The 18,991-nt window shown below is 34.3% G+C and overlaps 1 protein-coding gene across 5 annotated transcripts in view; it reads right to left on the bottom strand.

The window, feature by feature from the left end:
• The window catches only part of LOC132699139 (phospholipase A2 isozymes PA3A/PA3B/PA5), a 110,470-nt gene that overhangs the window by 86,382 nt on the left and 5,097 nt on the right, over positions 1–18,991 (bottom strand). For 4 of the 5 annotated variants that reach the window (XM_060665667.1, XM_060665670.1, XM_060665665.1 and 1 more), the window contains exon 2: positions 18,689–18,959. The exons of the other annotated variant lie outside the window; for it this stretch is intronic. In XM_060665667.1, coding sequence (XP_060521650.1) covers positions 18,689–18,873 — 185 coding nt within the window. In that variant the 5' untranslated portion in view covers positions 18,874–18,959. The remainder of the gene's footprint in view (positions 1–18,688; positions 18,960–18,991) is intronic. 5 annotated transcript variants of the gene reach the window in all.

Here is an 18,991-nt window from a genome sequence, read left to right as displayed (position 1 = left end):
AACCAACAAAAAAAAAAGTTCTGTAAAATCTAAATAACAAGCGAAAGTGAAAAAAAAAAATTGTTTATATAGTTATTAACCGAGGCGTTTTAAAGAATGGTAATAATTAACATACCGCAATACATTGCTTATTCGGTCCTGTGAAGCTAAACCAATCAACACACTCGCTAGGTACGTGCCTAGTAAGAATTAATAAAACTACTTTTGTAATGGCAGATTGTTATCCACGCGTCCCGATATTTGGTGAATGCGCTTTTGAAATGGCGCAATAATGGTCGTATATGTTAATTTTTTGACAATAGGCGCAGTATATCCGTCTATAAATGGGATAGTGAAAAGTACGCTGAAGATATTACGAAAACGCTGAGAGTTAATCTAGAGAAGTATGCGCGATACTATCTTAAGTGTTGATCTAACTAACTAGTGAATGTGTGGACACGACCTGATAAATTTTATGGTCAAAATAGGTGTCATAAATTCTGTTTAGAGAAAAACCACTATCCGCTTTATTAGGTTTGTTAAAATAATATAACTCTCTTACATGGAGAAATTTTAACAGAGGCTCGATAATTGAAATTATAAATTCCGTGTTTTTGGAGTTTTTTGTATTTAACCCCAAGACTTGTCAACCATTTCCGTATCAAGAAACTTGAGATGCTGCTTAAACTTCTGATATATTTTAAATTAGCTTTCAAGTAGCTCATAGCAGGTGCTATTTGTAACTAATTAAAGGGTGATTCAATAAGGGTTTCCACATAAAAATAATAAAAAAAAAACTCCGAAGAATATAAAAATATACAAACATTTTTATTTGCCATTTTAGATTAGTGTATTACAATTAGGTATGAAAGATGATGCCATTCAAATGACCCCTGCGACTCATGACGTAATTCGTTTATTGAAATTTCCTGTCACTTTTTGACCCAATTCAGGTTCTATGCCGGCTATTTCGCGTCTAATCTCCTGTTTCAGCTTTGGAATAGTGTTTGGTTTATTTCTATACACTCTGCTTTTTAGATATCCCTAAAAAAAAATCTAGGGGAGTAAGATCACATGGTCGAGGCTGCCAATTGATATCGTCGTTACGTGAGATAATCCGACCAGGAAACTTGCCCCGCAGCAATTGCATCGTTTCTCTGGATGTATGACAAGTGGCTCCATCCTGTTGGAATCACAAATCTTCAATGTCCATACCTTCCAACTGCTCCCAGAAAAAATCAGATATCATGTTTTGATAGCGAACACCATTAACCGTAACAGCGTTCTCCGCATTATCCTCGAAAAATAAGGGCCAATTATTCCTCCGCACCAAAATGCGCACAGTCACTTTTTGAGAATGCATTGCTTTTTGAACAATCTCTCTTGGATTTTCTAATCCCCAAATACCAGCATTGTGTTTGTTTACAAAGCCACCAACGTGAAAATGTGCCTCATCGCTAAAAATGATTTTCGTTGAAAAATGAACCCCTTGTTCTCGTATCCATTCTGCAAACACGTGGCGCTGTTGATGATCTCGAGGTTTCAACTCCTGAGTTAATTGGACTTTATATGGGTGTAAATGCAAGTCTTTTGTTAAAATTCGCTGTGTGGTTGAATACGCAACGCCCACTTGCTGCGATCGATGACGAATCGATGTGTTTGGATCTTCGGCTACACTTTCGCGAACAATGGCAATATTTTCATCTGACCGACCTGCACGAGCACGTTGAGGGACTTTGAGGTTAGTTACAGATCCAGTTTGCTCAAATTTTTGAACCACATTCCAAATTGTCCTCTCAGAAGGTCGATTTAGGCTTGCACAATTTTTACACGTTGTTCAGTCGTATATTGCTCCATAACTAATTTTGTTTATGGTTTGAGGTTAGAAATCTCATATGATAATAAACAAATACAGTGGCGTTTCAAAAATATTTCACATTGTAATGTGGAAACTCTTATTGAATCACCCGTTATAAACCCATCTACTCTATTTTTTTATCCTATCCATAACAAAAGCCAGTTGTCATTTACAGATTTAATTAAACGCATATAGTCTGTCTCAATCTTTATTGTGTTGGCTTTCGGCGCACCCTCCGTTATCTACAAAAAATTTATTGTTACTTGAGTGAGCACGCACGGGTAGGCTAAGTATATTTCTTTTTTTCTGATATATTTGACTGTGCAGTGTTGAATAATCGTTTTTACAGTGCGTTTCAAAAAAGTTATTTTACGAGAATATAGCAATGTCGCGTCGAATTCATTTGTCGCTTGATGCAAAACAGGTTGTGAAAAATGCGTATGAAGAATTAATCCTTATTAAACAAGAGGCTTTAAAAGAAACCTGCCTACTTACACAAACACCAATATGGTCGATAAAAGATATTATTAATAGTGGAGAATTAAAAAAAAATAATAAACGCACCGTATAATAAGAAGGAAATAGTATATTACGCAACAAGTGCGGTAAACGGCATTTGACTCACGAGTTTATTTGACACGAGCGGAGCGAGTGTTTAATAAACGAGTGAGTTAAAAAGTTTACCGAACGTGCATACTACGACCGTTAGTTGTTGCGTACATTTTTACAGAATTGACAAACGTGCAAAATGTGCGAAGTGGCTCGGATTCGTGGGAAACGAAACTGACGTGGTAAAGTGACGCTTCCCGCACGCTAGATCGGTGCGTAATTAGGTATTTTACAGACGGGAGTAGAAAAATATATTGTCTTTATCAAAATGAAGTTGTTCCTTTTTTGAAAACTAAAAAAGGGGCTAGAAGGAGATGAAACCAATATAAATGTAAGCCGAAGAGTTTAGAGTTTTTTGTAAAATGGAATCACACAGATTACGCACTTGGAAATTTAATTACCTTCAAGAAATTAAATATATAGATTAGGCAAGAAATCCTTGATGAAACATGGTTCGATGCACACGACACTTTATCCAATCACTATAATACACGCTGGGTCAGAAGACGGGTTTGTCCCAAACTGCTTGCTGTTATCTGCAACGAATATTAAGGATTTTAGCTTGGAATATCATGAGGCTACAAGTGCTGAACTTTTTGAAAATAGTCTTTTACAAAATAAGCCGTTAAAAAAACGTCTTCCTTAATATCATTGCACGTTTAGCCCTATAGACCATTTCTGTAACCAAGTAAAATGAAAGGTCAGAGCGGGAAATATTACTCCTACTTTAATTCCCAGTGTTATAAAATTGATAAAAAATGTAATTAATAACATACCAAAGAACATAAATCCTACCATAATTAATCTCAATAACGACTGTGATAGTGAAACAGAATTAGATTTAGACATTTAGAATAAAAATGTAATTATGTATAGATATTCCAACTATGAATTTGTTGTATATATTGAATGTATTAATGTATTTAATGTAATGTAATTTAATAAGATTATACCCACCTAAATAAATAAAAAAAAATATATTATTACCAAAATCTTTGAGAGTCCGTCCCTAGTGTTCTACCCTTTAATACCTACCGGACCCGAGTTTTATTGCCGTCGACAGGACTTCCATAATTGCGGGTAAAAGCCAGCACGATGAAGATTGAGGCAGACTATACAATTTTTCTTAAAACTATTATTATTTATTATTTAAAATTTTCCAGAAAATTGAGTTTGTTAAGGTTATTACTGCCTGCAAATAGACAGGTATCATTATTTGTTGTTCTTTGTTATAGCTCTTTTTTAGTTCTAGTTTTAAACCCATCGTCATAGAAATATTTTTTGTGTAAGACAGCAAGGACCAAAAATTTTAATAATAGAACATAGAAATATGAACAAAATATTTTCTTTTAAATTTGATCTTCAGATTCAATATATTTTTACACAAGAAAAATATTTTTCTATAGTTTGTATTAAATTTGGATAAAAAAAATAACAAAAAATGTATCTCCAGTTTCTTGGTTTCCGTTTCGTTTTGAATCAAGCTGAAAATGCTATATCAGTTGACATTCCTTTTTATTCCAAGTTTCATGTATAAAATGTTACGGTGAAACAAAATAAATAATATGCCCAATATAAACTGCAGCAAGTATTAAGTGTAATAATCGTTTTTAAGACATATTGGCAAAAACTGCTTTATAATACCTAAGAACATGATAGCAGTGGTGAGCGGTGAGAATTTGGTGTTTGATTCGTCCTTGTTGTCCCAGTCCATGAAGACCTGGAATTTCATAAGCAGCCGGACAGTAGGTAAGGAACCTATGCTAATCTTAAAGTACTTATTTTTCGACATTAGACGTTAGACATTCATTTGAGTCCTTCATTCACTCAAAGCGATTATTCTGTCACCATTGATAATGACTCATATTCTAATTTCAATTTTAAAAAGTTGCCAATTAGATGCAAACACACAAAAGTATGACGAAATTCGCTCAAGATTTTCGTAGTACCATCTTTGGTAATTGTTAGATATTGTATGACGCATATATTTTATCAATTTCAATAATTGTTTTAACTAATCCAAATCCACAATTTGTTATTAATATCCTATATCCAAACAAAGGCGGGACATTATATTACAAATTCGAGACAAATCCGGAATATAAATATCCATTCTGTAGTGGCACTATTACAGGAGAGAATTTTATTTATTAACGATGGTGGGTATTTATTATTAATTAGTAGGTTCCTTAATAACAATAAGTTCTTATTTACCAGACTATGATGACAATTTTTTTTAATGCGATCAGTCAATGCTACAATCATATTGATCTTTTGCTTTTTAGGGTGATACGATGTGAAGGGAATGTATCTACCGGAACTAGTAACTTTTCTATGCCAATCAAGAATAACTAAATTTTCACTAGTGCGAATGACCTTTGTGTCAAGGAAAGGGACTGAACGATCTTTAGCCTAGACGCGTTTATCAAAGTCGGACACTAGTTTTATTGCATCCATACCGTCGTTAAATTCAAACAACCTTCTGCGAGTTGCATGTCAAAAATAAACAAACCGAAGTTTTACGATCTGCTGATCGCCTTGACGTAAATTTTTAGGGAAAAATTGCCCCAGTGCCCCGAAAAATTCACATTTTGAACCCATTAAAACCGGGTATAATTCATACGCTATTTATTGTGTTAAACAAACGCAGTGTTTGTGAGAATCCGAAAAGATTTTATAGTTGCCCGCAGTGATTCATTTCTATGGACGTATCTTTTCTTTGAATAAGTTGCCTATACGTGCACCTATAAACATAGGTTGTTAAATATACATGTGTCAAAAGTTACAATAAACAAGTGCAGGTAATTACAAATAATCTTTTAGTTGGGTTAGGATTGTGTAAACACGTTTTAAAATTAGCCGTCGATGTAAATCCCGAAAAACTACTAAGAAGATCGACAAGATTGTTTTTTTTAAATGCGACGTTCCCTACTTCCTTAAGTCCAGTTTTGCAAGTCGTCGAAATTTAAAAGTAAGAAACTCAATAATCCGGAAAAACAACAAATGCAAATTCTTTTAATAACGAAATTAAACACGTCTTATGCGATATACGTAAAATCTGACAAATAGTGTAATTAACTCTTCTATTTATTCTCCTCGTGGTCATAATCGCCTCAGTCAGATAAAGCCTTTCGCGGACAGATGCAAAGATACTGAATTAACGGCCTTCTTAACGCCCATTTAAATTCTTTATAAAATCTCTTCGTAAGAACGTGTGATTATTGAAATAATCTCAAATGATTCGGCTGCTGTGAAATTAATATTAAGCAGTTAATGATAAAGGTTTTCTCTTTTTACCCAAGTATCAAAAAGTAACGCGATGATTAGTTCTTTCTCTGTCTGTTCTGTTCTTATATCTAACTAACAAATATACTATAGACTGAACAGAACATTAGTTTTTTCTTATATTACTCTATGTTACAATATTATCCAAAATTACGGAAGTCGTAACAACTCTAACAAAAATGTGTGACCAGCCAATGCGTTCCTGCTAAAGGTGGTAAAGGTCCTCCATAATTTCAGACCGCGATAAAATCCCGTTACTGACATCTTTCAAACTAAGAACAAAATTATCTATGTGGTCATGTAAATGTATATCTAACACCCAAAAGATCTAAAACTGTTAAACATTATGTTTACGGTTTACGGTAATTAGCTCTGGGTGTGATCAAAAATTTAGGTAGAGTTGCTACAAACAAATGATACTTTAACTCAGCTGCATTTATTAAGATTATGAAATCAAGGTCGTTAATGAGTCTTTTTGTAAACCACGAAATAATCCTGCTTCCCTGCTTTTCAAACTACCTCATTGTCTTTATTTTTTGTTTACCCAACGTTTTGGGCCGATGTCTCACTACTTGTTACCGGTCTCCACTGAATCATTGTCTACCACCTTCAAGCAAACATGTAAACTGTATTTAGAAGGAGGTAGAGGTACTGTACTACCTACAGTACTTTTCCGGTGGAGGGCCAGAAGAAGTGCATCCATAAATGGCTGCTAAGGACAGAGACCCGGCGCAATAGAATAAATTCAATAGCAGACATAATATGGCAATATCATTGTTATAAAGTCGCAGAAAATTGACAAATACCAGAAGGAGGAATACCTTGGAGGTGCGAGGATTTTCAAAAACCATGTAGGAATCACGACGCTTCCAAGTATCTGTCATGTATATGTTACCGGCAAAGTTCGTTATGCAGTCATACCTAGGTTTGCTTAGGCAAAGTCCGCATTGCCGGGCCACTTTAGGCAAAGTCCGAAATTATTAGATATTCCGGACATTGCCCACACTGTGGTACGACAATCTTAGGTTTGCCAAATATGTAGCAGGCAATATCCGAAATAACCTGCCGCATTACTATCATACAGTCAATATTCTTTCTTGTACAAGTATAAGACACAGTTTGCACATAGCTCTAAGTAAAATGTAATGCATTCTCGAGTGACGTTATCATATTTGTTGCTTAGTGCTTTAATTATAATATCTCTTCCAGCATGTCCACATACCTTGTGAGCACTTCAAACAATTCTTCTTCATTGGACACAAAGTATTTCACTTCAGTAACTTGCTCAGAAAATGGCAAAATTAACTTTTTAATGCCCCCAACAAGCAACACATCGTAACGTTTAAAACGTCGGTATTGAAGAGTTGTTTTTTCGCAACTTCCTTGGCTTCTTCAACTTCTTTAATTAATAGTTCGTACTTCTCTATCTTGCATACTCTTTAATTTCTCCAAAAATCTTACCTTCATTTCACTCGCGTCACTCATATTTGTAGTTTGTAGTCAAAAATCTGATAACGATTAAACTTAACTGAACGGAACAACCGCCTAATTACAACTAAAAAGACATACAGAATGAAAATTCAGTGAAGTCGTACCCTACTGCATAGGTGAACACGTAGCGACAAGTTTCGAGCGTCCGCAATCCGGATATCAGGTTATTTTGGAGTTTGCCTGCTACACATTTGGCAGAACTAAGATTGTCGTACCACAGTGTAGGCAATGTAAGAAATATCTAATAATTTCGGGCTTTGCCTAAAATGGCCCGGCAATGCGGACTTTGCCTAAGCAAACCTAGTTATAACTGCATAACAGACTTTGCCAACAACATATATACAGAGTCAATCAATTCTATAGTACTTCCTGATTAACTACACATTGTACAGCATGTATATTTTCTTTTATTTTGTTTAAGTTGTGGTGCTTTCATTTTGCAAATCTGCCACTCTCACTCTAGTAGGTAGTACAAAAAAAAAATATGCAGCGTTTTTCTCAACAATAAAATCAATCAAATTTTCATTGAACGGTCTTTGCTTCCGCCGTTTAAAGATGTAAATTGTGACCCGAACAAACAAACGCTTAATGAGAAGCCTCCTGAAGCCTATACAGATAAAGACGTAATATTTTAGACGTCTAACGCAGCACAGAATCTTGACCGCTAGAGTCCGGATCCCCAAAAAAACTGTTGCAATCCATCAAGTTAACTAACGTTCTTCACTTGTTTTTTTTTTTTCTGAACGTAGCCGGGCAGCCGCAGGGAGATTTGAATCGACAACTCCAATGAAATAATTTTCTTTCGAAACAGGAAATATCGAGACAAATTCGAATCCGATTATATCATAATCGACCTGTTTAGGTGATCTATCATATTTATATTAAGATTTATTAAGCGAGTTACTTACTTAATTAGCGCAACAGTGGCGCGACATAAGAGTTCGTGAGAAATTGATAATTGAAACCGAGAACCGATTCAGATATAATTAATTTATGCGTATATATTTTACGTTCTTGGTGTTAACTTCTGGGAAACGGAAAACCAAAAATTGCATAAAATTTTTGTCTTGAGACTAGCGTTAGCCCTATCAATCCCAATAGTCTTCATAATTTAAAATTTTACATCACTAATTAAAATTTTATATTAAATTTTACATTTCTGAACGATTTTAGAAATTTTGGAATTTGAGAATGGATACATATAAAAAATTTAGGTTCGAGTGGGGTAATTGCAAACGCAGTTAAAAACTGGTTTTCTTTAAGGTTGTCTGTCCATTTATTGGCGCCATAAGGAATTTCATAGACAACCGGAGATTTTTAGTTTCATTTTGCCTTTTGTTGAGAGCGCTGTACAGATTTTGTTTTTCCTTTTGACAGTGGTAGTAAAATGTGTTGAAATTTCTTTTTTATCTTAAAGTGAGTATTGCTATAAGAGTTTAATATGTTTAAAATAATAAATAATATTTGTATTAATTAATTAATATATTTATTTATAAATTTTATTGATTTGTAAATGATTCAATGTTAAAAGAATCCAAGCTTTTTTTTCTTGTTTGTGTTTACATTTGCCCCGTTCAAATCTAGTGGTGGGGAAATGTAAACATTGAAAGTGCTAGGAGCTGTAATTATATTCTTTTAAAGTGTTTAACACATGACTTTTTTGTTTCAGATGATTATACACCAAGCACGATCTTGAAAATGCAGTCAGGGATGTTCAAAATGGAAATTTAACCTATCGGGCTACCAAAGAACAATACGGCATACCGATTGCTACAATTTCACAAAGATTGGCGGCAACGGATGCAGGTCGCGGCCGAAAGATCACTTTAAATCAAGACACTGAAAATAAAATAGTTGAATGTTTGTTAGGATGAGTTACTTAATCTTATCCAATAATATGTTAGGGCCCAAAGCATATCAACTCCTTTCACTAATCACCGTCAAGGAAATGATTGGTACTATTCTTTTATAAAGCGCCATCAAGATGTGTTATCAGTAAATAAACCTGAGCATCTGCAAAAATGCAGGAAAGATGCGAGGCAACCCGATATAATTTATATTTTTTATGAAGATCTCCAAAATACTCTGGAACTGTTCGAACTTGATATTGAAGATAAGGCTTGCTTTGTTTATAATGCCGATGAATCGGGCTTCAAGAGCGATTCCAGTCGTTTAAAAGCAATCCGACAAAAACGCAAACCATTAGTAAGAGTCTCTGAAGGATCTGGGCGAGAATCAACTACGGTTTTAGCATATGCTGGAGAAGATGATTCTTTTTTGCCACCACTTAAGTGTTTAAGGGAGCTGGAATTGAAGAACGTTAGGCATCAGACAAAGTTTATTCTGGGACTGTTTACTCGGTATCTAAAAATGGATGGATGAAGCATTCATATCAAAGAAAATAGAGAAGAGAAATTTCTACCAAATCAAGAATTTATTCTAATTTATGGTGGGCATGCAAGTCATATCAGCGTTAGAATAACCAAAGCAGCTATCTCTAACCATATTATACTGATGAAACCTCCCAGCCATATTACCGGCATGTTACAGCCTTTGGACAAGTGTGTTTTCGGTCCAATTAAAACATTTTGGGAAAAGGAGTTGATAAACTGTGACAAAAAGAGTGTGGGCAATGTTAGGCAAAGCTTGGATGCGTGCAATGAAATCTGCGGACTTTTTCCAGTCAATAAAGACAAGTTTCCTACAAGCAATTTTAAAGATCAAGAGCTTCAACAATATTTTCAAAAGAAACGAAATATATACAAAAACACAAGACAATCTCCTTTAACAAGCAACATTCCAAATTCTTCTAACAAATCTGAAGTTGGTATAAATCAACCAGCTGGAGAATTAGCTTCACAAGAAGCAACGCTTCTTTATATAAATGAAAATGCACCACCAAGAACAAAGAATACACCAATAATTTCGCTCAACACATCTGAAGCTGATTAAATTGTATCTGAAATAGTAGCACAACAAAAATATGAGACATGTGAACATCTTCCCAGTGAACCATGTACATCTAAGTGTACAGGGAAAACCTTTCCAGATACAATTCTATCACAAGATATATCAGAAAATCATTCACAAGAGTTTGTAATAACCAAAACTTAACTTTAAAAAACAGTTTTTCTTTTCTCCAGAGAAAAAAGAAAATGTGCCTACAATACAGCAGTGCAATCCTGCAATTTTGACCAGTACTCACACTGAATTATCTCCAGAAGAGGAAATGAGTCAAGATGAGTTCATAATCATAAGTCCGACGCCTCTTGTGGATTTAAAAACCTGTTCTTTTGCTTTAGTTACCTTTTAAGGTTGAAAGAGAAACACTTCAAAATATATCTACTCTGTTGAAAACATCGTGAACGGTGAGGTGGAAGTTGGACTAAAAAGCTTAGTTGAAACTAAGCATAATTTTGCTGTCAATGCTAATGACATAAGTTTTGTTAAAAATGAGCAAATTTTAGGAGTGTTGCCTTTTCCAGAAATTAAAATGCGAGGAGAAAGAATTTATTACCATTTGAAAAAAAAGCTCCTGATTTAGAGGGCGTCTAGATAAACATTTGTGTTATTTTCTTGTATCTGTTTATTAAATGGTTTTTTTTTCAATAGGGTAAACGTCTAAAAACTTTACTTAAAAATGCATTTCTTTGGTTTTTCTGAAACCTACTACTTTGTTAGCTTTAAGGTTATTTTATGTAAAAAATTCCCACATTTTCTTAGAACGTTGGTCTACCAAACTTACTAAAATGTTTTTATTTTGTATGTATATGTAAGCGTTTCTAATAAAACTTTCTAAAATATTAATTCACACATATATACTTTATTGGGGAAAATGTAAACATGTAAAAAAAACCTTATTGTGGTTCAAATTACTAATACTACGAAACGTTTACAATTTCCTATATTTTATCTCCATAATTCCTCTAGTTTTTGATATATATGATATATAAATATATTTTTTTTATTAAAAAAATTTCTTTAAATCTTTTTCGGCCAAAGTATCTAAAAATAGATAGTACAGTTATTTATAATTAATTATATTTAAAAAGCAAAAAAAATGTTCACTTGACTCTAAACTTTATGCCATTTTTTTTATAATAAATGTTTTCTGTTTTTTTTTTTGTATAATGGCACTTTTACCTTTTCAACTGTGACACAAGCATTAATTCAATTCTGCTAGGTGTCCAATGATTTTTTTAAATTATCTATCAGTTTAGTCCAAAAATTAGCTTTTATTTTTTAACTTTTTTATTTCTCAAAATAAAACCAGTGTTTTCACCCTTCTATTTTGTTCTCAATTTAAAGGTTAACTTGGTTAGAGTGCTATGTGTGATTTTTCACGATTTGGACTTAAAATAACAAAAGTGTTAATGCTGACCTGATAGGAAATGGTAGCTTTAACTTTAAAACTATTTTTAATGCAGCTTTAAAATACTTCGGAATTCCGACAACTGTTGTTTAAAGTCGTCTCGAAAGTTCAAGTGAGGCTTTGCAAAGCCCTTGTGGTCTTCGGCGCATTAGAATGGCCACTTGTAGGCGACGCACCCCTGCGTGGTCGTAGGGGATTTGCGGGAAAGCTGTTTAAATGTCCCTGATTCGGGAGGGGTGGAAAACAAAAATTAGCAACGATTTACATTCGGCTGGATAATCTCGAAGTTGGAAAACAAACGTACCTTAAAAGTTGCGAAGTTTCTTGGGCAATGCCCATTATCAGATAATTGAGAATGTCTTATAAAAATTATCTTACTCTCCTTAGTATTCTAGCTTGTTAATTGATGTTACGACATCCAATACGTAACATTAGACTTTTTGGGAAAACGGAAAGTAGCAAGAACTGTGATTTTAAATGTATTTGTAAGTTTTCCACATATTCGAGGCCCCAATTAAAGTTCTTATTGCTGAGATACTTGCATATTTAGAGAGCTAAACTGTTGGTTTCAAATGCTGCCAAAGTTTCAGCAAATTCCCACTTCCTGGTCCCAAAAAGTCCAATATTGGGCAATATGGCCGACGGCGAAGTTAATGCAGCTAATGACAAGCAAAGAAAAAAGACGAAACTTTATAATTAATTAAATAATGGATCAATTCATATTTAAAATATTTAGTGGGATGGACAGTTACATTGTAGAAAAGGAACCGAAAGGTCCGGAAATTTGTTGAAAAAAATTAATAACTTTTGCAATATCGTTGCTCTGCATTTGTTTCAATTCGATCGGTTCTATCCAATCAAAACTTTGGTAATTCGTTAATGATTTTCAATTTTGTGATTTACTGATGACAGTCAAGAAACGCTATTAAGAATTGTCATCAGAATATGCAGATTCAATTTAAAAATTAATACAGATAAAGCAAGGATAGAAGGTTCTTCGGCAGATGCATAATTGAAGAAGGGCAAGATACTTTAAAAAAGTTAGAACAGTATTTAAAAATATGAGAATTATGATGAATAACATAAGGTTCATACAGGGCCTCACTCTGCGTCTAAGTGACAACTTGTAAAATGTTACACTGCGTATCACTTAAAATAAAACAAATCGTCCATAATTTTGTGTTTTATGTATGTTTGCTCATAAAATTCTCTGTAGCACTTTATGACTTAGGGACAAAAACTTAAACCTTTGAAATGTGGATATGAACATGGAAACATGTTTCGATATAATTTCTAAAACTGACAATTAAAAAAAATGTAAATCTAAAAAACAAACAATGAAATAACCTTGATATTCAAAAAATAATATTTAAAAATGGCTTCATTATATCAATTAGTTCCAAAGTGTTAGTATAGTTAGTAGTTTTAGCTAATTTTTTTAAAGCGCGAGTCGGTGGACTTGACAACCTTCAATGTGCTAATTCGATTTTTGAAAATTCGTTGAACCCGCAACCAACAGGCCTCTATTGTTCGACTCTTTAAATCTCCTCCGCAAATACCCTCAGTATCTCGTAAAACAATGTAGCGGAATCGACCCCATCGTGATGGCGTCACTCGAGAGGCATTGCCTCAAATAGGCCAATAAAATAGGCCATCAATTGCAACAGGAAAACCGGACAAGTACCCACTTGATTTGCTTTGTGTAAAAGCGCGGGAATAGGGAAAAAGTTATAACTCGCCTCAAGCAATAAAAACATATTTCACTTATATGCGGAGCACATAGCGTCAGTAATAGGCTGGCGAAAAGTTCAAATCCTACAAACTAAAGTAAATGATGATACTTTTTCATAAAAATATGTACCGTCTTCTAATTCAAACTTCCTTGGTTACCTGAAGCGCTCTGAAAAAAAAAATGTTCCTTATGTAAGGTGGACGCTAGATTTGAGTCATTTCAAAAAGCATGTGTATATAGATGAAACATCAGGTTGGTGTTGCCTTAGTGTTTTAATGTAAAATACTTTTTCCTCAAAAATCGCATGATTTTAAAATCTATCCCTGTCTACTCCAGTGCTGCAGGTAATATTTGTAATTACGAAATTATTTTCTCTCACGACTTGAACAACAGACACAAGCCTCTAGATGGTAAATAAGTCTTAGAGTCTTAGAGGGAAAAAAGTTTTCTTGGCCACTCAGAAACAACAACTGTACTAAGAGACTCAGTATCAGGACGGCCCTATAGTATGTGAAAAGGTTGAACTGCCTGACAGTGACCGACTACTCCTTGAAAACCACACCAACTCGATGCAAGCTTTCCTGGGTCTCAAGCCCTTACACCTTAGAGTGACGTTCGTTGCCCAGAGAGCGGGCTAAGATTCAACCTCGTGAGGAACTGGAAGCCGGAACAGAAGGACGGGATTGGGGCTACCTTATGCTTTCATATACCATAAGAACGCAAATTCCTACAAAGGACGACGTACTCTATGTACGCTCTGTATGAGACAAGATACTAACCAAACTACAGAGACTTAAGCTGGTGTATGGCAGATCTATTGCAGCATATATATTTGTCCCTTGGGGATCTACCCCAGTGTATTCCAAACAGAGATTTCCAACAGAGGGTACTCGGATAAACGCATTTATATTTGAAACGACAATTTCTGTGAGGATGCTACTTGACGACCAAGAGACACTAACAATACTGATGGAATGTAATTCTTTCGCTCTCGTCTGGGTACCTGCTCATGGGGGTATTGAGGGCAACGAGATGGCTGACACATTGGGCTGGACCCGGTTCTGGAGACCTCTTGGGAGAGCTTACTGACACTGAAGCAGTGCCAAAAGTGGACCCTCAGTTTCATTCGCGCCCAACTACGAACGCTGGTAGAAATCCGAACCGAAGAGAGGAAAAAAAAGGTACTTTAATATCATGGTGGTGGACAATGACAGTACATGCTGCGGACCACTAGGGGTAACGGATTAAGAGTACTAGGAGTTCAATTCATTAAACCCAAGGAACTCTCCGAACTCGCCATGAAAGAGGTACTGTACTTCCTGTAGTTTACGGGGCTCCTCTAGGGGATCGAGGCAAGATGTGTGGACATAATGAACGGAACGTCCGAGTGCAGCATCATGGCCTTAAGCTCAGGGACGCCCATATTTTTCTACTCCCGTCTGTAAAATACCTAATTACACACCGATCTACCGTGCGGGAAGCGTCACTTTACCACGTCAGTTTCGTTGCCCATTAATCCGAGCCACTTCGGACATTTCCGGGATTTTACCGCACGGATTTGGGAGCAGTGGGATTTGTTCGGAGATATTTCCCACGCTTTGAATTTTGACGTTTGTCAATTCTGACGGTCATGTCAGTGAATATATTCGTGTTGTTTTGCGAAAATGTAGCCAAAAACTAGAAATGAGTAGAAAAAGTATAGTATGATGAATGTATACAATTATATAGGCTTTACTAATCCACTCATCAGGTCAAGTTTTTATACGTTCATATTATAAAAGTATAAACTTTGGGGTATTATTTCTCTCATTTCTGCTACTACATATGTTTTTGTACGTCTTCATTGCGGCTATTTGATTTCAGGCATTGATAAGCAACAACATAATTATAAATTTCTTCCCATGTTCAATATGGTGCCGGTTGGATTTTCTAGTCACTGCATGTATAAAAAGGACGACGCGATGGACATTTCATGAAAATGGTTATTGATTTAATCTCTTGTCTGTAAACAGTTAGGTTGAAAAACCCAGGCTGGCAAAATTGTTTTAAACTAGCACTTGACCTTATGTCAGGGAAACCTTATAATTTGCTTATAATTTTAACCTTTAGGCGTTTATGGGCGACACAGGAATATTTTATGCGCTAGCATAATTGCCTTGTTTTACGCAAATTATAGAATGGAATATATTCTTTGCGAACTTTCTCTCAATAATCTTTAAATCGCCTTTCAAGTGTAGTTATAGTTATTATAGTTAATATCAACTATATAAGGGGAGTTTCGTTAACATGGTGAAAAAATTCAAGAAACCAAATTGAATTGAATTTAAGGATTTGTGTCGTTAGCAGAAATATCCTCTTTTGTGAACCGAGTAGATAATCATGACAATCTTTATTTCCATTTGGCGTTTCAGGTATCAGATAACGCCAAATGAAACACTTGAACAATTATGAATTATGCATGAAGCAGTTCCAGCGTTTTACTAATTACAGATGCATTCCAGGCGAAGTTACAAATAAATTGGAAGAAGTTATAAGCATAAAAAAAATTACGGTGTACACTGTTCGCTTGGTCAACAACAATCTTAATTACTATAATGCAATTATATATAGTATTAGACTAATTTTCCGCTGCAGTCCTAAAAGTTTTATCATTTTTTTGTTCAAGTGCTAAGAGACTGCGGGTTGGATCTCTAAGTGTGAGGTATATAAGATCAGTTTTATGATAATTTAAAATTAACCGATTGGTTCGAAATCTTTAGTAGCGCCACAAGACACAACTGCAACGTCTCCAGCAATCAGTTGCATATTTTTGTAACCTAACGAGGAAGTCTCTAATGACCGCCATTTGTTGCAGAAAAAAACTTTTTCCTTGTTATTCTTCGGGCTTTTGCAGTAGTTTGGCAACTGGTTTATATAGTAGATAGTTTTTTTTTATTTTTGAATACTTACATGATTGCCTAATATCCCTCCTTATCTATTTTCACTTACTTTTTCCAAAACTGTGGCCAGGTAATAAATATTTTGTTCTTTTTTTTAAGTTTTGCTTATTTTTGGTTAGTTGGAGTTTTCAAAACGTTGGCATCAAATTATTATAATTTTAATTCGGTATTTAAAAAGTGTACGTATTTAAGGAATTACGATATATAAATGATAAATTGTGTCTCAATACTTTGTTATTTTTTTTAAATATAGTAATATAATTTAATATAGTATAATATATAATAATATAGTAATATAATACAGTAATAAATATAGTAATAATAAATATTTAATACTAATTACGGTCATCTTAAATCGATTTAGGAAATCCAATTAAAAAAAAAGCAAAAAAAATTCAATACGGTTTGGTTCGCTTATTTAAGCCAGAAATAGTAAGCAACGAATCGCATAAAGCACAACCGAAAGAAAAATAAGGCTTCCAGGATACCTAATTAGTTTAACAAGTAAACGTTCCATTATTTCAAACGCTATCTTATAAAGGTGTAACGCCTAATTGATAGGTATTTTTCAACCGCATTCTCGAATTCTTATCTAAAATCGACAGGCTCATTTATAGCCCCTCTGTGCGCGGTGTCATAATTAATTCTCCCTCGGAAAGCGCTACTAAATACTTTGATAGCCTTAAAGCTGTATCCTGACTAGACTAAAATTCTTATTTATCAACGGGATAGGTAAAACACAAGGTTATTAAAATGTTCTTTTGGGATATATAGTGTGTTTCAAAAATTTTGTTGCAACGTTTTTGCAAGGGTGTATATTCCAAAATACAAATTTCAGTGTTGTTTAAAAACATTCTTGTTCTAATTTAACGAGAAACAAATTTAAAATATTTTTTGGTCTTCGTTAACTTTAATTAAAATTCTTAACGAAACAATACGGAAAAAAATATGCTTTGACGCCTATTTCCACTCTGAATATTTAATGTAATTTCAGATAGTAATGTTTTGTATATTTTTATGTGTTGCCGGGCGTACTTGCTAATTTGTTTAACATTAATATTTCTTATAGAAAATTGTATCTAAAATGTTGATATTGATATGTCAAATGACCTGTATATGTGTCTAATATGGATAAAGTAATGTCGTATCATACCGGACAAAATAAGTGCCTGTTTGGCTAAGATTTATTACACGTAAACCACAAAATTAAAAAAAAAAGTAAAAATCGAACCTAAATTACATATCAGTAGATATACCTTTATCAACTTCTATAACAACTTATTTTTATTTTACATGACTGACTATCGTTATTGCTTTTTACAAAACTTCTGGATTCCTCCTGCGTCGGTTTTTGCTGAAACTGTTTCAGTCATGCTCTGAAGAAGCCAACAGGATGATTGGCGAAACGTCAGCAATTTCGACTAAGCAAAAACCGACGCAGGAGGAATCCAGAAGTTTTGTAAAAAGCATTACAGTAGCTTGTGGAAGTTTCTTTGAAAAATTGACTATCGTTATTATTAAACATACAATAAATTTATGTGAAGTTTTTCACCTTTTAAAGCTTTGAAATTACACTTGTTAATTGACATTCATTTAAGAGATAATAGACTGACTTTAAATTTAGTATATATTTGCACTAATTAACAAAATTATAAGTAACTGCATATTCTGAGAAAAGTCCTTGCACTATCGACTTACGTTCGAAGAAGATATGTTGTAACGATTGTTATGCATTCGAATTGAAAATGAAACTTTATTAAAAATAAATTTTTGATTAAAAATGCGTGGTTGACAGATAAACTTAATCTATTTATGGATTTATGGATGCGAAAATTTAGAAAGCGTAAAATAGAGCGCCCACCAAAAGAAGTTCTTTTTCAGTATACATTTATTTGAACTTAAGATAACAAATTGTACTTGTTTCTTTTCTGGTAATAATTGAAAACAGTCTATTTCTAGCCTATAATATAATGTCTCGATGAAAAACTAATATGACAGCTTATAACATAAACAGATAGTGATATTACTATTACCGGTAAAACAGATAAGAAAACTATTTCTTCAAAGCAAGTTTTCAGTTAATATCGATCAGATTCTTCATGACGGCGTTACCAAACACTCGTGCCAATATAAAAGCCAACGTCAAATTGTTTTACTTAATTTGGAGGTCAATAATCAATGTCTTAATCTAATTACATCGCAAAACTAGTAGCGCCGCTACCAAGAAATATAAAACAAGGCGCGTTAACGTGAAAGTAGACAAAAATGCGCGAATAGAAGCAAAATCTTCGTCTTGAGTCATAAAATCTTTAATGGCTGTAAACACTTATTATGTTAGCATTAATACAGTCCGATGATTAACCACGCTTCAATGAACATCCTTTCTGCGAAATACGTAAAAATAAAACACTGAATATACTCACAGCGGTCCAATACTAGTGTCTTTCGCAGCGACGCCCTTATAGAAAATCCTGGCCTCTACTTCTCCATCAGGTAAAGTGTTTACAGAAACGAAGTCGGTGATTTCAGAAGCCACCGCAGCGGAGATCAAAACTGCCACCAGGAGGTGGCTAATGCACCTGGGGCACTGCTTCGTAACCTTCCACATTCACCGATGAAAGGGTGGGTTTGTTAACGAAGAAAGTACACTAAGATGACCGGCGCAAGGAAGAAACATGTTAGATTGCGTTTGGTCTAAAAAAAACGAAAATAAACTTGTAATGATT

Source organism: Cylas formicarius, unplaced genomic scaffold (assembly GCF_029955315.1).
Source record: "Cylas formicarius isolate icCylForm1 unplaced genomic scaffold, icCylForm1.1 PGA_scaffold_3__17_contigs__length_32017465, whole genome shotgun sequence".
NCBI classification, from domain to species: Eukaryota; Metazoa; Arthropoda; class Insecta; order Coleoptera; family Brentidae; genus Cylas; species Cylas formicarius.
Note: the sequence above shows the minus strand (reverse complement) of the source record. Positions and strands in the feature narration are given on the sequence as shown.